At 39.4% G+C, this 22,937-nt stretch overlaps 1 protein-coding gene and 1 long non-coding RNA gene across 2 annotated transcripts in view; one reads left to right on the top strand and one right to left on the bottom strand.

The window, feature by feature from the left end:
• The first annotated feature begins 16,580 nt into the window (after window positions 1-16,580).
• On the top strand, window positions 16,581-17,926 carry Lce6a (late cornified envelope 6A). The gene is made up of 2 exons (XM_048457164.3): window positions 16,581-16,896; window positions 17,492-17,926. The coding sequence occupies exon 2, from the start codon at window positions 17,513-17,515 to the stop codon at window positions 17,756-17,758; it is 246 nt and encodes an 81-aa protein (XP_048313121.2). The 5' UTR covers window positions 16,581-16,896; window positions 17,492-17,512; the 3' UTR covers window positions 17,759-17,926.
• Window positions 17,927-18,036: 110 nt separating this feature from the next.
• The window catches only part of LOC146891301 (uncharacterized), a 41,315-nt gene continuing 36,414 nt past the window's right edge, over window positions 18,037-22,937 (bottom strand). Inside the window, exon 6 of the long non-coding RNA XR_015735195.1 lies at window positions 18,037-21,129. This is a non-coding gene — a long non-coding RNA (uncharacterized LOC146891301). The remainder of the gene's footprint in view (window positions 21,130-22,937) is intronic.

Consider the following 22,937-nt stretch of genomic DNA (forward strand, 5'->3'; position numbering starts at 1 on the left):
AAACATCAGGAATGGCCCAGTCCCTCTCCCAAGGTACACTATGGAGTAACTAGCCAATGGGATGGCAGAGTATCAACAGGAAAAGAGGAAAGCTTCTTACATTTTCCTTATTATTGGTAATGTTCTCATACAAGCTCCTCTCAAAGGCGGTCTTCATCATAATATTAAAGTGGTAATTCTCCCTCCAAACACAAGTTCTCAACTTGATTGATAGATGAAGGAGCTATACTAGGCTGTAACATTTACACCCTATGAGGACACTGGCGTACAGTTTCTTCAATGCAGAAGACACTGCGTAGTTATGGAAGGATTACACCATCATATCTGCATATCGGAGCTTGTTAGGGTTGAGGTGATGTCAGCAAGGAGTGTATGAGTGGCATCTGGAAGAAGAGGCTCACCCATGTCTTCAAAGGATTTGCCAAGAATAAGGAGGTTGCAAAAATCAACAAAGCTGTGATTGAGACAGAAACCAAGTTTGTGCTGGGTGTGAATGGAGATGGCATGGAAGAGTGTTGAAAGCTGGACTGGTGAGGGGTTGCTGCAACCAGACCAGGAGCATGTCGCTGAGGAAGGCAAAAGAAGAAAGGCTGTGGGAGAAGAAGAGTAACTCCAAAGAAATATACAAACTGACAGTTTGAAGGTCTAAACAAGTTCCTTAAGACATCTGAAAATGTTCACGCAAAAGCAAAAAGGTTTTCATCAGTAGAGAGAAATACTCTTGGGGGTATTTTATGCTGACAAAAGAATCGATGATGAAAACAGAAATAAACCGTTCTGAAAAGGTTATTTCAGGATGAACCTCAGCAGGTTCTCAGGGGGATCCAGAAGAGGGTGCTGTAGTCATAGGGTTGACAGTACCACACATGCTGATGTCTCTAAAGACTCCCTCCCAGTGGGACGGGGTGGTGGCAGATCACAATGGCATTGGTGATCTTGGGTCTGTGTGTTTGTGTCTTGGTTTTTTTTGTAGCTTTTTGTTTGTTTGCATGTATGGTTGATTTTCTGAGAGAGTTATATAGCATAGCCCAGGGTAGACTGAAACTCATTATGTAATGCAGGTTGCCCCCAAACTCCCAATCTTCCCACCAAGTACTGGGGTTAGCATGTCCAACCATGCTGGACTTATGTCATAATTTATTGTGGCTTTATTCACACAGGTTTTCTCTGTGTAGCCTTGTGTCATAATTTTTAACAAAAGAATTACAAAACCAAAATAATTTTTAACTACATGGAAAAATGCTGACAGAGTAAGAGTATGAAGAAAGAAAACAGCCTAACTATATTTGCTCCATTTTCAGCTAAATGTCACTATGAACCAAAAAGTTAAGCAATTTAAATGTTTATAATTTAATGAAGTTATAATAAGCTAAAGTTAATTTATTTCTAAAGGGAGTTTTTGCTTTGTTTTTCAGATGAGAACGGTCTAAGTGACTGTTACTTAAGTCTGCAGTGCCGTCAGAGCAGCCCGTCTTCACATTCACTCCTGATTCACGGCCTCACCAGAGCTCCTTCCAGTCCTGCGTGCTTCACTCATTCTTGATATGCTTATATTTAGGCACATAAATATTCAACATGTTACAAGTGTCTGCGGTATTCAAAGCAGTAATGTGTCACACTGGCTCACAGTCTAGACGCGAAAGGTTACACCATTTATGCTATGTGTGAAGCGTGTAAAACTGCTCTCTGATATTGGCACAGTGACCGACACAACCTGGTGACAGGACCAGAACGTATTCCTGCCACTGATCAATGCATGGCTACTAACAATCTAAAATTATATTTTTTGACTGTTCTATGATTTGTACTCTAGATAAGACAGCCTCATAAATATATAAAAACATCATTCAAAATTGTCTTTCATTCATATTGAACCATAGAATATTTTTCTGTTACAATGTGATGTGGTGATCTAGGCTGTAGAGATGGACATCGTCAAAACCGTGTGTAATGGAAATGATGAGTGTCCCTAAAACGCCACAGCATGGGCACACGCATCACTTCTCATTTGGCTAATGATTCCCTTTCTAGATCTCATTCACGTTAGTGCCCAGTTTTGGATGATAAGACACCCAGAAAGTCAATATTTAAGGGGATAAAAATTGCACTCTGAATTGAAGTCATTGACATTATACAAACAAAGCAAGCATTTGAGATTCCAAACATGCTGATAATTTATTATCTATATTCAGTCAGTCTAATGGATCAACTTATCTTGGGCATCACGTCAATAACGTGTACACATACATACTCCTGATGGTGAAGTGACAGGACATATGTGAAAAACCCTGAAGGCCTCTGTAATTCTTTCTTCAGACCTAGAGCCCTTGAACTAATGAACCAGCACTTCAGAGTGAGGATGGGGAGGGATGGAGCCAAGCTCCAAGGAAAAGACCCAGAAGCAGGCACAACTAAGGAGTTATTATGAATGATAGGAGGATTAACCTCTGCCATGAGGATGTGATTTCAGAAATATGGGCAGATATATTCATGTCTTTCCACAATGTTAGAACTTGCTGAAAAACAATAAATTCACAGTTTATCTTGTTTATTTGGCTGAAGCTTACTAAGTAAAGGCTAATTTCATTTGATGGCTAGCCATGGGAATTACAGTTCTTTTATTCTAGTCTTCATCACTACTGCTAACTGATATTACCTCTCATATCAGACACTACCCTTCACACCTTGTGTGTGCGTGAGTGTGCGCACACATGTGCATATGGATATATCCATTACAGAGTAGTTAAGAACTGATTAAAGAGGCCTCAGAGTGGGGAGGGACAATCCTGAAGTCTGAGGTAGAGAGCTGACACCAGCAGCATGGAGAAAAGCCTACAGAGGATCAGATGAGAAGATTGAGGACAAGCACCACATGTTTCTCCTATTTGAGGAATCTAGCCCCAAATCTTCAGATGTGAGCACATAGCCTGTAATAACTAAAGAAACCAGGAAAGTTAAACAGAACCATTTCCAAGACAGAGGGACTGGGAAGAAACAGAGAGGGCAGAGAAAGGAACAGCAGGATACAAATGCTCTGATGGGAAAAATGGGGAAAGGGGAAAGGGAAGGGGAGGTAAAGACAGGAGGGAGGTGTGTAAAAGAGCAATAAGGATGTCTGAAAAAGTCACAGGAGCCATAACACTAGCTGTTTACTCAAAATCACTCTGTAGAAATAGACATACATAGTTTTAATGAACTTTGTTAATCTGGGCTTACAGTACTCCTTCTAAGAACCAAAGGTCACCTAACACAAACCCCAATACCAGAGAGAAGTACTCTTTTCAGTTGTCAGGGATTGTGCAAGAGACTCCCAAATCATCCAGCCTATTGCTGTTGACCTTGGTTATACCCCAGAGGTATAATGTAAGTCCCTATTGCTGAAAACCCCATGCACTTTTGAACACAGGGCCCAAACACCCCAGAGCTAGGGTTAACCTGAATACTTTCTTCCCCAAAGACTAGCTTTCATGATCCCAGAAAGCATCTTGTAAGCTTCCAAGGGAGAGAGGCAACCAAAAGTCCCAACTGGGTATGATACCGATGACCACATCAACGACCAGCATGGTAAAATAACGCTGAGTTCAGTAGTGCATGCATGCTTTGGTGCTGACCAACAGTTTTCTAATTGCACGTGAGATCTGTTCAACAAGAGGGAGACCATATCTGGTCCTGGAAACCTAGCTAACTGCTCAGGGCTAGTGACGTCATGGTTATTAGAGGAGAACCTACAATCACTAATTTACTAAACCGGCATAATCCCTAATATCAATCTATAAATATTTGTCCTCTGCCCACAGGTAAGAGTAGTCGAGTAGTCTTCACCCTTCATCAAGAAAACTTGTCTTTGCAACAGAGATGGCTATAGAAAACCACCAATCAAAATGCAAAATTGTGGAACCCAGTACCAATAGATACATCCACAAAACACCTAGGACTCAGGGGACGTTGTGTAAAGGGGAAAAATTGCAAGAGCCAAAGGATGAGGAAGTTTGCCATGAAATTGTGTCTCCTAAGAATACCAGAGGCTACACTCATAAGTGCTCACCAACACGATTGCCCAAACATGTGCTGAACAAGGATGACACCAGTGAGCATGCCAGAACAAACAGAGAAAACCCATGAGACCTCAGTCTCACACAAAGAACTATAGAAAATGGAGCAAAGCTAGGATCAGAAGGGGTTTCTAGGGGAGAGCATTCCAACTGGGTGTCCGGTGCCAAATGGTCAGTCCAGAAAACATATATGCGAGTAGCATTGGAACACACACACGTACACAGTTTAGTGGGGAAAGGTCATGAATTTGAAACTGGGAGGCCTACAGGGGAGGGCATTAAGGAGGAAAGAAAAGGGAGAAATGTTATAATTAAACTAAATAATTATATTTACTATTAATTAATAAATAAATTAATTAAATTAATTAAATATATTATTATATTTATATATTATAATTATAATTATAATTATTATATTAATAATAAATATATAAATATTTTTATTTATTAAAAATATAAATAATAATTATAAATGTTATAATTAAAATCAAAAAAGGGGAGGAAGTCTTTAAAAACTGCGGGTACTGAGCTACACAGGCAGAGATGTTGAAGGTATGACCCAGAGACAAGTCATTTTCAGGGTCCATTTAAAGTGAGCTGGATGTCATGGGCAGAAGCCATATGGTGAATGCCCACAGGTGACTTATTAGTGTGCCTGCCATACTTTGGGGTGCTGCCTTCTTTTGCAGTCCTGGATGAAGGGGTTACATCTGGTGTGACTGACATGTCCATTTTTTCATATTTCTGACAGAATTTTGCATGTTTCACAAGTAAATTATCAGTCAGCTCATGCCTCCCATATTCCAGCAGATAGTGATTTTCTTTTACTCATGTAAAAACGCAGTTGTTCATTTTTAACACTTGACTCAAGATGGAGTAACCCAGGTCAAGAATGCTGGTTTATAAGTAGACAGAATCCAAGCTAGGCACCTGAGAGCTGCCATTGCATGTATCAGAGAATTGCCAGGGCCTTACCAGCCTGCTCCCTTCGCCCATCATCCATTTTCATATTCTGTATTTGGAGATGCTGCCTGAACTTTATGGCATAAGGAAGTTGAGAAGCACCCAGTCATCACCTGTCCCAGGTGATGATATGACAGCAGGACATTGTCTCACGTGCTGACAGCAGAGCCCACACCAGAGTAAAGGGGCCTTGGTCTGGGACAGTGCAGGCATGTTCAGCCTTTTGACATTTCAATAACCTTTTACTGTGGAGGGTACCCAAGATCAATGGCAACTTCATGTCATTTGTGGGGAAGGGCTGGTCTGTGGGCTACACTGACCAACAACTTAAAAAGAGATAACACATTTCTGGCACTGGATTTTTTGATTTGACAGCTTGTGGTGTCTGGAGGAGGCAATGCTCCCTGTTATAGGTTATTTATTTAAACTCCTTTTATCTATCTATATGAGTATAGTTCAGGAAGGCTTTTCTATTAGTTTATGTCTATAGTTTTTTCCAATGACTTTAACGTTAGTTTTAATCACCCCATCTCTCATGTTTCCTTCTCTACCTTGTCCTCTCACCCCACCCCATTTAACCCTTTAATGATCCATTATTCTCCCTTTATATCACCTACTTTCTACCCTCTTTCCCTTGACATCACTTCCTACTTCAATTACTAGTTTCCTACCTTCTACAGATTTTTCAGTCTAGGCACACATATATAAATATTCAAAGTTAGCACCTACACATAAGTAGAAACATGCCTGTTTTTTTTTTCCATTCTGAGAGGTATAAGATGAAATCTCAGAGTTTTTATTGGCATTTCCCTGAACATTTCTTTAAGTGTCTTTTGGTCATTAGAGATTTTTCTGTTGAGATTTCTCTGTTTAGGTCTGCACCCTATTTTTAAATTGGATTATTTGGGTTTTTTTTTTGATGTCTAGTTTCTTGAGCTCTTTGTGTATTTTTGAGATCAGCCCCGTGTCAGATGTGAAATTGGTGGAGATCTTTTCCCAGTGTTTGGCTGTTATTTTGTCCTATTGACACTGTCCTTTGCCTCACAGAAGCTTTTCAGTTTCATGGGGTCCTGTTTATTAACTGTCAATCTTAGTGTCTGTGCTACTGGAGTTCTATTCAGGAAGTTGTTTGTTGTGCCGATGTTTCCAAGGTTATTCCCCACTTTCTTTTCCATCAGGTTCTGTGTAACTGGATTTGGTCTTTGATTCACTTGGACTTGAGTTTTGTGCATGGGGATAGATATGGATCTATTTCCATTCTTTTACATGTGGATACGCAGTTATGCCAGCACCATTTGTTGAAGATGCTTTTTTCCTCCTCCTGTATAATTTTGGCTTTTTTGTCAAAAATCAAGGGTTCTTATGTATGTGGTTTTATGCCTGGGTCTTGGATTTGATTCCATTAAACAGTGTGTCTTCTTATGCCAATGCTATGCTGTTTTTATTACTATAGCTCAGTAGTAGAGCTCGAGCTCAAAGATGGTGACACCTCCAGAAGTTCTTTTATTTACAAGATTATTTTAGATTTCTTGGGGTTTTTGTTTTTTTCTATATGAAGTTCGATGTTGTTCTTTCAAGGTCTGTGAGAATTGTGTTAGAATTTTGATGAGGATTGTGTTGAATATGTTGATTGCTTTTGGTAAGATGGTCATCTTTACTATATTGTTTATGAGGCATAGCGTAATGTGGGGGGTCTCACTCATCTCTGAGGAGGTCTGTCTCTGTAGCAGAGTAACCTCAGGTTGTAAACATCTGGGAGAAGTTACAGTAGCTGGTGCCTGCACACACATCGATCAGTCCTCCAGGAACGCTCATACTTGGTCTTTGCCACTCCTCTGAAACCTGGTTCATATGGATAATGGCTTTGCCCATTTACCAATGGCCAGTTGACCTTGGGTTCCTAGTAGACCATGCTCATGTCAAACTACCCATTCACTCAGGACTTCACTCACGTAGGGCTACCTTGGCCCCTAGACACCACATGCTCATTGTCCATTCACTCATCAGTTGACGGGCATCTAAGGTGTTTCTAGTTCCTGGTTATTGTTAATAGAGCAGCGATGAATATGGATTAGCAAGTGTCTCTGTAATCAGATGTAAGTCTCCTTTAGATATATGCTCAAGAGTGATGTAGCTAGATTGTATGCTTTTATTTCTATATCTAGCTTTGTGAGGCCCCTCCATATTGATTCTCATAGAGACTGTTTCAGTTTGTACTCTTACCAGCAGTGGGTGACTGTTTAGCTTTATTCAATTCCTGCATTTGTTTCCTTCTTAATATATGTATATATTAAATAATACATTTATTTATATTTAATTTAAAATGTGAAAATTATTTTAAGTTAATTAAGAAAATTTATTTAATTAGTATATTTAATCTATTTTTAAAATTGTATATATATATATATATACACACACATATATGTATCTTAACCATTCTGACTGGATAAGATAAAATCTCAAGGTAGTTTTATTTTTCATTTCCTTGATTACTAAAGATGTTGACGTTAAAAAAAGAATTCTCAGTCATTTGTATTTCTTCTTTTGACAGCTATTTAGTTCCACACCCCAGTTTTAAGTAGGTTTTGTTTGTTTCCACGGTGTGCTGGTTAGAGTCATCTGGGAAGAGGATATCTCAATTGAGAAAACGTCTCCCACAGATTGGCCTGCATGCAAGTATGTAGGACATTTTCTCGAGTGATGATGGATGTGAAAGGACCCAACCTACTGTGGGCAGTGTCACCCCTGGGCAGGCAGTCTCGAATAGTGTAAGATAGCTAACCATGAACCTGGAGAGCAAGCCGGTAATCAATAATCCTCATTGACATCTGCCCCAGTTCCTGCATACAAGTTTCCATTTAGATTCCTGCTTTGGTTTCCCCCAAGAATGGACTTTAACTTGTAAAGCAAAATAAACCTTTTCCACTCCAAGTTGATTTTGGTCAGTGTTTTATCATACCAATAGAAAGCAAACTCAGACACTTGGAGTATAGTTTTTTTTAAGTTATTTGTATGTTCTAGATATTCATTAATGGTGATCACAGCACACAGAGGGGACTCCCACATCAACGGTTCTGTGAAAAAAATCCCGAAGGCTAATGTTCAGGATGATTATTAACAATTAAACATTCTACTATGACCCCTAAGCCTTGGGTGCAAAAGCTAGGCATCACATGGTCACCTGTTATCTGCGTTTTAATAGGTTGCAATTCTCTCTATAACAGTCTGTCTGTTGAAGAATCAACCTTAAGTCTCATTTTTATAAACTTAGATAACTCACTCAGACCTCCTATGGCTTAAAGAAACTGGCATGCCGATTTGGCATGGAACAGTGATTTTTATATTCCAGACCACATTCCTTTGCGATTTTAGTTTGCATTGGTTAAATTTTAGAGAGTAGAGCCTTCCTAATATCTAGTATTGCTCCTCCCCCAATCCCCTACCCTTTGGGTTTAAGATGCAAACAGACCCTCCCACTTGTCATGCCTTGAACCTCTCTTATGCCTCCCACAATCTTAGGTTGATAACCTCTTTTTCTTTGGTTATAAGTTATATTCATAAATATTTGTGCATACAAATACAAATAAATAAAGCCTGCTGAGTACATTTGCTGTTTATGTGTACGTGGTTTCATGGTTGACCACTCCCTAGGAGAGGCCAATTCTCTTTCTCTCCACAGTTTGTAGTTATCTGAAGTTGTTTGCCTATGGGTGAGACCCCACAAAAGTTTCTTTCATTCATGTTAACAAGTCAACTGATGTTGCTATTTGTTGCTAATGTTCCTGCCAAGTTAATTCAGTCATTTGTAGATGGAAGTTTCTGTCCCACTTGGTCCCACAGTCATTCAGTCCCAAATAAATACACAGAGGCTTACATTAATTACAAACTGCTTGGCCTATTGTTCTCTTACAACTTAAATTAACCCATAATTCTCATCTATGTTTAGCCATGTGACTTGTTATCTTTTGTCAGTAAGGCATTCTTATTTTGCTTCCTCTGCTTCTAGATGACAACAGTGTTTCTGCCTCTCTTCTTTCCAGAATTCTCCTAGTCTGGTTGCCGTGCCTGTACTTCCTGCCTGGCTACTGGCCAGTCAGCGTTTTATTAAACCAATATTAGTGACAAATCTTTTCAGTATACAAGAGCATTATCCCCCAGCAGCCATTTCTAAGAAAGATATTTCAGTGCAGACTTTCAGCACCATCTTCTGTGATGCTCCATGAGTCGGATGTGAAGGAGCTATGATGTGGAGCTATCTCTTGGGAGTTCCCCCCTCCTGCAGCACCACCTATGTTCCATTGACCTGTGATATTTCTCCAATTGTGAACAGATTAAATTTTATAATGAGAGTTGGGAATTTTTTCATCTTTTTTATTGCTTTTTTCTGTTTTTCAATCCCTTTTTAGTACACATACACATTTGTGGACTTACATCCTAGGTTTTTTTACTTTTATTTATTTATTAAAAATTTCTACCTCCTCCCCTCCTCCCCCTCCCTCTCTAGTCCTAAGAGCAGTCAGGGTTCCCTGCCCCTTGGGAAGTCCAAGGTCCTCCCCAATCCATCCAGGTCTATATAGGTGAGCATCCAAACAAACCAGGCTCCCACAGAGTCAGTCCATGCAGTAGAATCAAAATCTAGTGCCATTGCAAGGTCCAAATGAGGAGCAGAAGGAGGGAGAACATGAGCAAGGAAGTCAGGACCACAAGTGGTTCGTCCACCCACTGAGAAGGTGGGACTGATCTAATGTGAGCTCACAAAGGTCAGCTGGACTGAGAGTGATGGAGCATGTGATCAAACTGAACACTCTGAATGTGGCTGGCAATGAAGGCTGACTGAGAAGCCAAGTACATCCTAGTTTTTTGCCAAGACTTTATCCTCTGTTCTTCACACTTTCTTTTCTTTTCTTGAATTTTCAAACTCTGTTTATTTATCTCATTTGTAATTGTTTTAAATAGAAATTCAAACGTATGTTGAGCCCTTATAAAATTTCATTTCAGATATTTTACTTGTGAACATTAGAATATCTGGTTATTATTTGAAAAATATTTTTACATTTTGCAATTTTGATGAGATATTACTACATCCTTCTTTGCCTCTAAGAACTGTTTTCAGCATCAATTTAATTATAAGTTTGTTGGCCAGCCTACAGACCTTGTCTATTAAGCCTAATCTTTGAATCTTCTCAAAGGAAATTACTTTTGTCTGCTACTTCTGCATGCCACCCATCTCAAATATCTTTGTTAAATATGTCATTTTTTTCTCTTCTTAAAAGAAGAAACAAAATGACTATTAAGTGTTTTGTAAACTGCCCGACATCTCAGGTTGTCTTAGTTGTCAGTTTCTATTGTTGTGAAGAGACATCATGACCAAGGCAATTCTTACAAAAGAAATTAATGAGAACTTGCTTACAGTTTTAGAGGGTGCTCCATGATCATCATGAGAGAAAGTAGACAGGTATGACTGCTGGAGCAGTAGCTGAGAGCTTTATAACTGATTCATAGACATCAGGCCAAGACAGGGAAACTGAGTCTGGCATGGGCTTTTAAAATCTAAAAGTCCACCCCAGTGACACACCTTCTTCTACAAGGCCACATCTGCTCCAACAAAGTTGCACCTCTAATCCTTGTCAAATGGTTCCACTAAAAAGAGACAAAGTATTCAAATATACAAGCCTATGTGGGCATTCTCATTTAAACCAACAAATTCCACTTCCTGATCCCAATAGGTTTGCAGTCATATGATAAAGGAAAAATGCATTCAAAAGTCCCCACGGTCTTTCAGTCTTAAAAATGTTTCAAAGTCTAAAGATTCTTCTGAGACTCATGGAAATCTCTTAACCGTAATCCATATGAAAGGAAAGGCAAAAAGCAAAGCAGGCACTTCCAACATACAAAGTTACAAAACATACATTACCATTCCCAAAGGGAGGAAAAGGAGCATAGTGGGGAAATATTGGACTAAGTCAATAATGAAATCTAGCAGGGAAAACTCCAAATTCTGCATCTCCATGTCTGATGTCAGAGCATTCTTCAGGTCTCCCACTCCTTCCAGCTGTGTTGACCACAACATTCTTCCTTCTATTGTGCTGACTCCACACCTTGTTTGCAGCTGTCCTTGACAGGCATCTAATGGCTCTGGTATCTCCAGCATCTTGGAGTCTATAATGCAATCCAGGCTTCACTTTTACAACTTGAAAAAATGGCTTCTCTGAACTCTATGAAGGGACTCCCCTACAACATGCCTGGTCTTGATGATTTTCCTTAGTCATGGAGGACAATTTCACAACCCATTTCTCTAGTATCCTTAAATCTTGGACCACATGGCCAAAGCTGCCCAAATTCTACTGCCTGCTGGGTCTGGAAACAAGTACTTTCCTTGAGTTAAATCTACATAAGCCTTCTGGTTTTGATGGTTTTCTTTGTCACTTAAACTTTCCTTAATTCCTTTCATGAATTGAGAGCATAGTTGGGTGAGGTCTTGCCCTGAGAGCACCACTCCCTTTGTTCCATTTTGAATCAGACCTTTTATTAATTTTTTTTATCTCCCAGAACACAGAGCTTGGATCCAATCTTACATTTCCTGGTGCTCTTTTCTTCTCAACTATATATTTTATATTTCCCTTCATCTGATTGCTCCTTCTAAGTGGATCTGCATAACATTGATCACTAAGTTCACATGTCACAGTCAGTACTAGGCTGTCTTGAAATCTCTTTTGGCAATGTCATTAATCCAAAACTCTTCAATTTAGCTTCAGGCAGTTGCTTAGGACAAGTGTAAAAAGCAGCCACATTCTTTGCCAAAGTATCAAAAGAATGGTTTCTAGGCCACTTCCTAATATTCCTTCCTTCTGAAACCTCTTGAGCCAGGCTGCTATAATTCAAATGGCCCTCAGCATTACTTTCTGTCATCCTCCTATAATGTGGTCCATCAAGCATTACTTAAGACATTCAAATGCTTTCCTAGACTAGAATCCCAATGGTTTTCCTTTCCCTTTGAAAAACAGATAGTCAGGTCTGTCATGGCAAAACCCCATTCATGATACCAGTTTTTCTCTTAATTATTATCCTACTGCTGTGAAATGACATCATGACCAAGGAAACCTTTATAAAAGAAAATATCTAATTAAGAACTTGCTTATATTTTTACATCGTGACGGAAGACACACATGGGAGTTGGAACAATAGTTAAAATCTTTACATCCTGATTCCAGGCAGTAGACATAGAGAAGGAAATTGGGCTGACTGACATGGGCTTTTGTAACCTCAAAGTCCATTCCAAGTGACACACATTCTTTGTATGAGACCATGCCCACTATAAAAAGGTCACACCTCCTAATCCTTCCCAAACAGTTACACTAAGTGAGGACTAAGCATTGAAATATATGAGCGTATGGATCCATTTTCATTCAAACCATCACACTAGCTTTCAGGGAAATGTAAATTAAAATTATTTTGTGATTTTCTCTCATTCTAGTAAAAATAGATATCATTAAGAAAACAGATAACAAATGTTAGCAAGGATTCAGAGAAAGACTAATTCTTATTTGTTAGTGGTGGTATTGTAGACTGATGCAGCTTTTATGGAAACTAATATAAATGTTTCTCAAAAAATTAAAAATAAAATCTGTAAAAATTAGCTTGATTTGGGAAACAGCCAGGCTAGGTAAAGGATAAAACAATTTATTTTTACTCATTATAAAGGGAAAACTCACGAAACAGGAATGAGAAGTTTAAGCTCAGTTGTGTCCCATGAGAATCACACAGAGAGGGCACCTGGGTAATGCACCTATTTTCTTTGGATCCCAGAAAGCCACGCCTTAACTTGGACTCATCTCTTAAAGATAATTGGCTAACAAGACTTCTTCATCAAAAACTATTATAACACCCAGCTATACCATTCACCAGTGCCTACTCCAAAGGCCCCATATGCTGTCACAGAGAGGTTTTATGTGTCTGTTTACTGCCACTACATTCATAATACCAAGGAACTGGAACCAGTTTAGATGCCCATCAACAGGCAAATAGGAATCCAGAACATGCACACAGTGGAATTTTACTCATTGTAAGAAATGAAGTCATGAAACTTGTAGGCATACAGATGAATCTGGGAAGTATTATATTAAACAAGGTACCCCCAAAAAATCAAAAGTTAAAAACTGCATGTTATCTTTTCACATGTCAATCCTAGTCTGTAGTGTGTATATGTATAACTATAATGAGTATAAAAGCGACTGCAGCCCCAAATACCTAGTAGACCAAATGGGAGTAAAATAAGTTCTTGGTAGATGGAGCTGCAGGGCGCATGTGACGTGAAAGTACAAGGGAGGCTCTGGAGGTGACCAGGGAGGGAGAGAGCCTGGGAGTGATGAGACTGGAGGAGAAACGACAAAACAAGATGGCATATTGAAATAGTATCTTTCATGTGGTTTAATAATTAAAAGTAGGTGCTAGAGAGGTAGCACAATGGTTAAGAGCACTGGCTTCTCTCTCTGAATGAAGTGGGTTTGATTCTCACATGGTAGCTCAGATCTACCTATAACTCCAGGGCATCTGATGATTGCTTCTGATTTCTGCAGGAACAAGGCATGCAAGTGGTGTACAGACAGAGACATGCAAGCGAAGCACTTATGTACATAAAATAAAACACAAATTTTAAAATTAAAGTCAGAAAATATAAAATTGGCCTTTTAGTATTATATTATAGTCTCCGCTAATACTGGCTCTTTTGGTCCTTCAGACTTTGTTGATTGCTTTTTATAACTTAGCAGGTGATTAGAGAGGGGGATTATGAATTTGGGAGAGTAGGGAAGGTAGGTGTTGGGGATGAATCTGGGAGGATATAGAGGAAGGAGTGTGGAGTAATATTATCATAGTATATATGTATAAATTCTCAAAGAATTAATACAAATACTGTATTAAAAACAGTCCTCATGATGTTGTAGGCTTATTAAAAACTTGTTTTTTTTCATAAAAATGGAAACCAGGATAATTGGTGATGAGTATAATATCACCTGGTGGGAAAATAGGGGTCCAGAAGATCACTCGGCCCTTATTTCTAAGAAAACATGTGCAGGATTTATTCTGAAATAAGTTCATTGTGTGTACTGACTTAAATCCACTTACTCTGTCAATGGGAAATAATGAAATAAAGCACCAGAATCAGGTCTTGAAGTTACAGTATGAAGATCACAATTGCAGGGCCTTGAATGATGAACATCACTGTTATAGAAGGTTATTTATCAATTATGGGAACTATGGATGAAGTAATAAAGCAAGATAATAGAGACATTTAAAATACACTTGGGATGTTGCTTTTAGAATATCTAGGAGATTCAGGGAACCAGAAAGAAAAGAAAGAAAAGGAAAGAGAAAAATACAAAGAGGTAAGATTCAGAGGAACTTCATTTGAGGCTCAGTAGGTGCTTCTTCTTCAGGATAATTTGCTGGTCTCAGGGGATGAGCAGAAACAAAGAGATACTTCTTGGGGTGGGATCCTGTCACCAGCCTAGGCTCTGTGACAAGAGCTGCCTCTTCAGACACTGCCTTCCTAATCAGACGCACTTGTGATAACTAATCACTCTCTCAAATCCAAGCATCACTTGCCCGCTGCGTTGATTCCCCCAACCATTTCAGAGCCATGTGGTGTGACTAATGCATCCCGTCTCTTTCTAGAACTCTTTAAAGCATGAGATGGGGGTCTGTCCTTTCTTGCATCATTTTCATAGTAGGTACTTAATTACTATCAAATTAAGAAATTCTACTCTTCAATTCCTCAACTAGAGTGAGAGGCAGAATTGAAATTTAAGAACAATAAATTCCCGAGGTCCTGATTTACAATTAGATAGGTATGTAAGTCCATTTGAAGAGATAACAACCAGAAGGTTTCCCTAGTGACTAGGCAAACCTAGATCAATATCCTCTACTGCAAGTGAAAATCCTTCTAGAATCAATCCACTAGTACCCTACATGTTGATAAGACTCACTGTGATAAAAACTGATTGCACTTAGTGATTCTGTGAGTGGTTTGTATGATAATGCACAGGATGAAAAAATACATAAAATAGGCAGTTATATTTAATCCATCCTGGGAAGAGTCCTCATGGCAGAAACATCAGAAAGAACTAACAGCTTAATATAAAGACCATAGCAAACGACTGAGTATTGGTTAAGCTCAAATCAGTGCTTTTGTGGTGTGTGCGATCTCTGTAGTGGGAAATGACATGCTGCAGGTCTGGGGTGGGGAAAAGCGGAAGCAGCGCATTGGGATCAGACTCACGCTGCCTTTCCACCATGGTTCAGTGCACATGAATCATGCTGAGGAGCAGCCAGAGTTCTCTCTGGATCCTGAGAGGGTTGAGGGGGGAGAAAGGCACAGAAGTGAGGGAAGATGTTTAATCACTGAAGCCCATAAATCAGATGCACTCTTTCTCAGCCCTCTTTTTACGGGATGGCATAGACCAAACCATTCTCCTTCCTGCTGTGTTTTCATAAGTACTTTAGATTCCCTTTATCCAACCTACATCCCCAAACCTCAAAAGTAACAGACAAGCTTTAATAACCCTACCCTGCTGGGATTAGACCTCCAAAAGCATTTTGTTTTCTGATTTTGCTCTGGTTTCTACCCTGGTTATTACTCTTATTCCATATCTCATACCCCAATCATTTTTGCCTTTGTCCCCAACCTGATTTGGGATCTTTGGGGACTGCTCCTACAATCAAATTTCATCTTTTCTCACTTAGTTGTTTCTACACTATAGTATGCTTTCTAGGGATGGTTAGAGGCAGCGACCCAGAGCACAATGCCAAAAAAAAGCTCACCATCGCTTTTTAATGAGATGTGCACACCAACCGTGATTCTGAGACGGAAACGCCTGGAAGTGAGAAACAGCATTCTCACTCTAAGGAAGAAAACATGGGATAATATCAATTTTCATAAAAGATGAAGAAAAGCTTTTGCTTTGGAAAAGACTTTTCCACGATGTGTCTTGATCAACACACAGATCCTCATTTGTATTTAAAGAAGGCGTTTATGAATGTTTTCTCTCCTCCCTACTCTCAGTCTGTTGCATAAGGCAAGGTCCACCCACAGATTTGGAAAGGGTGTTCACAAAAGGGCAATAAAAATGAGCATCTAGCTATAAAGAGAATGAGCTGGATCTTATTTTCTGGCTTTTGTTCCTCTGGGATACAAGCTCTGTTCTAAAATTGGGCAGATTGAGCCCTTCATCAAACATTAATGAACATTTTTGGCATGTGTTGGAAACGGCATCAGGCTCTAGGAATGCAGAAGTGATAATGACAAGATCTGTCACTCCATTTACTAGAGGAGATAAGGTATGTATCTAGGTCACTGTGACCCGGGACAGCTGTAGATCTGAGCGTAAAAGACTTAGGGCACTGATGAGATGATAGAACCAGGAAAGCCCCACAGGGTACACGGTGCTGAGCTGAACGTTCAGTCATAGGTGCCAGCAGATAGACAAGCCGGGTCTTCCTCCGACTCTGGTCACAGACTGAAGGCTGTCTTCCCTCTCCCACCCTAAGTTAAATTCAGTAGTCCTTTCCTCGTCTCCCATCCTGTCTCATCTCACAGGATTTGTGTGGTATATTCATGTCTACGCAAGCCAGCCTAAGGCCTCAGCCTTTTCATCACTAGCTTACATGGAATTCCCTCTGAAATGCATCCCAGGTGTATGCAGATGAGAAATCCTGCCCTGGTAATTATGAAACACCTGGATAGATCATCCACTCCATGACTGCCCTCCAATAGCAAGTAGCCTGGAGGCTTCAACTGGAGGATGTATAAAAAGCACCTTCCGTCCTGGTTCCACAAAACCTCAGCCTTCTCCTGGGGTGACTTGCCTACTCATCTTCCTTGAAGGTAAGGCTGCTTTGGGGTGAAGGTACGCTTGAATGCCACGTGTTCACACTTTGCTAAAGAAGTCTTGGCATTCCCTAGTTTCCCTCCCAGCGAACTAATACACCAGGTAGGAAAGATTTGTAGCAGGGAGAAGGAAAGAGCTGAAAATCCATGCCAAGAACACTGAAATGATCTAACAGGGGACAGTCCCGTGGGGCCCAGAGGCAGAAGAAACAGCAGAGAGACATCACACAGCTTAGAAAACTGAGGCCTGGAACCAAGTAACCAAACAGCAGGCATGTCATTGCTCTTTACACTTGATCATGGCAGACATCAGCCTTGGAAAAAGCGTCCTGTTAGTTCGGCAAGTTAAACTTTATTTTTCTTTTATATGAGAGGGGATAAATCATTAATTTGATTATTGACAAATTCTTAGGCGTTCTCGCCAGAATTTACTCCCAGTAAGCCCAACCCTTCAGAAATACTGTTCTTCTTCCTGGGATAGTCTTCTCCAAGTTGTGAATGCTGGCTCCGTTGATGACAGCCTGGACTCCTGAGAAGTATGTCCTGCACTTCTCCATCTATGACATAATAGTATGTTCTTTTTTTTTTCCAGATCTGAAGCATTAGCTGAGTGATGTCACAACAGAAGCAACAACCTCAGGAGCTCCCAAATGCTCCCAAATGTCCACCTTCCCAGTGCCCAGACCCCTGTCTGAAGACCTTCTCATCTTCTTATGGGATTTCTTGTTCAACAAGTTCTTCTTCACACTCCCAAAGGCCAGGGCTTCCAAACACTGCTGGACGCAGGATAATTCATCACCCACAGCCCCGCTGCCTCAGGGGTGGAACCACCTACCACTGCAAAGAGGAGGAGTGCTAAGAGTCTGGGCACAAAGGAGGGTACACAGCTGGGAGATCTTCTCCCCATCCAAACTCATGAATTCCACCAGGAGGCCGAGCCTTCTATCTCTCTTGGCCTTAAAAACACTTCCTGTTTCTCCAATCCACCCCTTCAGTTCAGCAACAATAAAGTTGGTCATGATGCATAGTTGTGACTTCTGTGTGCCCTCCAGTGGATTCTTTTCCTCTTAGGGAAGATTTGTGGGAGTCCGTATTTCAGTTCTCCGTAACTTCATAATGCATTCACATTGAACACAATTGAGTTTTGGCCTCTGTTTAAGGATGGAAGTGGGAGATTTGACCTTCTGCTAGCAAATGTTATGATCCAGCAGAAGTAAGGTATATTACAGATTAAATTACATGGACTAACAAAATTAATTTTTATTAATTTACTCATTTGTATGTCTTAAACATGTTCAAAAGAATTTAAAGACAACAGGTATTTTTTACTATTTATTTATTTAAGATAACATGTGTGTGTTTCTTTACAAATATACATACAAATATGCAATAATAATTAATGAAAAAAATGAAGCCATGAATTTGGAGGAGAGAGGGGAATGGTCTATGAGAGGGTTTAGACTAAACTTTAGAGGAGAAAAATGAGTGCATTGTAATTAAATTGTTATCTCAAGAATAAAAAAAAAGAACTTAAAGAAAGAAGATGATGTAGAAAAAGGGAAGGGCCACAGTAAGTACCAATGAGCACCATGTTCTCAGGCTCTGATGGTATGAATCAATGTAGATCTTAGAACTCCTAGAGAGAAAGACAAGACAAGGGATGAGCCTTTAGGGGCTTGCGGAAAACAGGCTTCCTGGGCAGGATTTTTAAATGTAGGCAGACCTAGGTCCTGGGGTGTGGGAGGAAACACCTTCCATGGGAGGATCCAGCAGAAGCCAACACAAGGCAAAGGGGGCTCTGATCAAGAGTGTGAGCTTCAATGTGGCTGGAACTCAGTAAAGATGACAGATAGGAGTTTATATCCTCAATACCTATGCTAAACCCTCCAGCTGAGTTTACTGAATTTAAGGAATAAAATTCCAACTGTTAAAGTGTCATTCTTCTGGAGAAAGTCTGGGCCCAAGCCTAGGACCTATTAGCCTGGATTTTAGGGGAGTGTGATATACATTATAAGATCTTAAGGGAGCCTCAACTTTAGCTCTGTCTCATTTCAATATAAACTCCATGTGAAGAGTTTTCACTCATGTGCATTTCTTGAGCATCTAGTCCAATAAATTTTACTATTTTCAAAAAAATTTCATATCATTTCCAATCCATAGAGTGTTCATTTCTACAGCCATCTAGTACCTAATTTTACCTTTGTTGTGACCTATATCCAAATGCACATATGTGTCATAATTACACATCATTATGCATGTGTAATTGTTACTATTCAGGAGATGATGCAAATCTTTTTGTTAAAAAAAGATTTATTAGTGTGGGAGAATGGAAAAAATGGTAGAGCATTTGATAGGTATGGGTGAAGGTCTCTGTTAAATCCATAATAATGAAAAAAGTAGAAGAAAGAAGAAAAATAAATTTTTAATGCTGATAAGCATAAAGAAGATGATTAAAATAAACTTTTTTATCTTAATAAATTAAGAATTGTTAGAATTATTATCAAAATAATCATGACTAGAAACTTCTTAGTTATATGTAAAAATAACACAACAGGATCATTTTATGATATTCTATAGTATATATGGTAAAACTGAGTAGGAGCTGAAGAGGTTCCTCAGAGACCAGGAACTCTTGCTGCTCTTTCAAAGGTCTAAGTTCTGTTCCTGGAACCCACATCAGGTGAATCACAGCTATCATTAACTCCAGCCCCAGGGGATGGGATATTTTCAGGTTTCTTCCAACAACTGCACATGTCTGGAAAACACATACAACACACCTGTATACACATACATATGAATAAAAATGAATCTTTAAAGTTAAGGAAATATGGGCTGGAGAAATGGTTCAGTGGTTCAGAGCACTGGCTACTCTTGTAGAAAACTGGATTTGATTCCAGGCACACACATGGTGGCTCACAATCTACTTTAACTGCAGCTCCAGTGACTCTTAACCCCTCTTTGGGCCTCTTCCAGAATCAGGTATGCATGTAATACACGTGTATATAGTCACACTAAACACCCACAAACACAAAATGAATCTTTAAAATAAATAAACAAAGCAATCTAAAACTCAGCAGTAAAAAAGTAGTTGTCAGCACCCTCCATAGGGACCAGTGTCAACCAGCACATGACGACACGTGGCCCTAGCACCGTAACTACCTTCCTGCGTCCACCCTTTTGATGTTGAGACAAAGTGTAGTGGACATTCTCATTGGTGACGATTCAGTTTTATTAGAATACATATTTAGAATTAAATTGTAGAATTATATAAATTCCTGACAAAGTTTTTTTTTTTGAGAGACTTTAAAATGATTCTATTTAGGAAAATCATGATTTAAGAAGAGGGATTTCTTCTGCTCAGCAGCGAAAGCAGGTCTTTTGTTAAGGGACTGCTGTAGCCACAGTAGGAAAATGTCATAGACAGAATCAATGCCTGGAAGAGTTGACAAGTGTCTAAATAATCTGATTGTCATAAACCTATATTTTAAAAAGCTGCATACTTCTTCATTTTGACTAAAGTCAGATATAACTTCTCCTGTGAACAGTAGTTTCCTGTGAGCAATAGTGTTTTGGTGCCTGAATGTCTATGTTCAGTCAATAGATCTCTAAACAGTGAGTTTTACACAGTCCATACAATTATAAAGAATTCTGAAAAGAATTCACCAAAGGAAAAGTATCAGTGCTTGGGTGATTGTGTTTATCAAATGTATGAAAATTTATTTTCCTAAAATTTATTTCTTATCTTCATGAAAGGCATTTACCAAATAACAAAGAACAAAGCATGGCAGAGCTAATTTTAAGGATGATTCCTAATAGTTCAGCCTACTCATGCTTCCTAGACAGCTCTGAGATTCCTTGTTCCGGTCACCTTCTTTACACACAATCATACAAACACTGTTTTGACTACATCAAATTTATTTCAAAACACTCATATGGAAGTGTTCCAGTGGCTGGATAATTATTTTTCTTCCTAAAGATTTAAACCAGCTTCATAGTTTTCAAGCATATGTGTGTTCGTAAAGAAATGCCTGTATTATGAGTATCTTTTCAGTATGGCCACAATATGGCTTTAGTTTAATGTTGGAAATACAGGATGCCTGCTGGGCGGCGGGGGCACAGCCTTTGATCCCAGCACTCGGGAGGCAGAGGTAAGTGGGTCTCCGTGAGCTCAGTCCAGTTTGGTGTACAAAGCAAGTTCCAAGACACCCAGAGTTATTATACAGAGCAACCCTGTTTCAAAAAACCAAACGAGAGAGAGAGAGAGAGAGAGAGAGAGAAGACAGATCAATGACTTGAAGTGCTCACACCATAACAAAATGTTAAGTATGTAAGGCAATGCATGTTATTTCATACCATTGTACATATGTTTTTAAACAGGTTTCACATGATAAATATATACAATGGGTATTTGATGATCAGAATAAATGAATATTAAAATGCCCCATATACAAAAGTTTAACAGTTGATAGAACAACATATGGTTCTAGCGTGGGAAACTCTTTATTTGCTCTTTTTGTGCATCTTTCATGTAGCATCAGTAGTTCATTTCTGAGTATATCCTAACTTTCTGACTCTGCCTTAGATTTTGATTCAGCCATTTCTTTAGAGAGCCCTAGGTTTGTATTTAATTGAAAAATACATGGGTATTTGTAAATCTTCAGAGAAATAAAAAGACTTGTCCTCATTATTAAGTGGCATTGAACTAACCAGCTGGTAGTAATAACAATGATAAAAAGTCAAGTGTGGTGGCATGTATCTGTAATCCCAATTCTCAGAGGGTTTACAAGTTCAAAACCAGCCTGTGATGATGACGGTGATGGCGCCAACAGCAACACAGCAGGAAAATTTCCAAGCACTGTGCACATGCCGCTGACAATTCTCACAGCGTCTCTACGGAGCAGAAATAACTGTCACCATGGCTTTGCACATCAGTAACCAAGATGGCATGGGCAAGCTTATGCCCCACAGTTTATAGGAAACGGAGTGGGGACTTGAGGAAAACGATCTGACTGCAGACATTAGAGAGCTAGTATGTTGTGAGCAGCGACTCTGTGCTCTCTCTGCCTCTTTATCTAGTCTCAATCATGAATGCTGGGTTGACCTGGGGTTAATATTGACCCTGCTTATATTAGAACTCTTTGCATTAAGATGAGACTTCATCTCTCATTTGTAAACATAACCAAACCAAGTGAGATATTTTTATTTATGACTAGCTCAGTTAATAACTGTTTGGTCATAATGAATTATATAAAAACTGAATTTGAAAGGTATTATCAGAATTCTTTAGTATCTGATCTATATATTTACTAGGAAAAAAACCCAAACAAAAATTCAAAAGGAATAAGCTTCCCTAAAGACATAATGAGTTCTTCAAGTGAAAGCACTTCCATTCAGGAAACAAATTTCATTGCTAGGTTTAAGATCTTGATGTTGGCTAATGCCTCTTCAAGGGTGAGTGGTTTGGGAAGAGGCCTGAGCTTTGTACGTAGTTTAACTACCCATGAAATTCTCCAAGGAGAATCAAAGGAAGGGAAAGGGTGGCAGCAGAAATGTCATCAGAGTGTTTTAAAGGCTGGCTACATCTCTGTTTTGTGGCTCACTTCTGAGACTTTTCAAAGCAGGCAGAATTACCCAGGAGGTATTTTAAGAAAGCATATGCTTTAGTCTGACTTCTTAGAGGTTGTAATCCAGTAGTTTTCAGTTGGAGACGAAGGCTCTGCATTTTGAAATGATTTCCTCCTACGGCTCATGAACAATCAGATGTGGAACTCCTGATCTGTTACTGAATCAGGATGGAGTCAGAAAGCACAGCTTCTCTACTCCATGCCTTTCCTTGCTGCGTTGGTCCTAATGCCCTGGAACCTAGAAGCTGATACATATCCAAGTTTAAACTGCAACATTCTGTTTTTCCATAGGCAGCAAACCCAACTCAGCACTGCTAAATAAAGAAAAGAAAGCATATGGAATACAAGTGTGCATACAGTTAGGTGAGGATGTGAGAGGCTCCCCTTTCATGAACCACCATATCCAAGAATATA

This window comes from Myodes glareolus, chromosome 17 (genome assembly GCF_982192425.1).
Source record: "Myodes glareolus chromosome 17, mMyoGla1.1, whole genome shotgun sequence".
NCBI lineage: Eukaryota > Metazoa > Chordata > Mammalia > Rodentia > Cricetidae > Myodes > Myodes glareolus.

Bases quoted from the DNA above. Each gene is read 5' to 3' on its own strand.
- Lce6a (XM_048457164.3), top strand. From the start codon at position 17,513: ATGTCACAACAGAAGCAACAACCTCAGGAGCTCCCAAATGCTCCCAAA.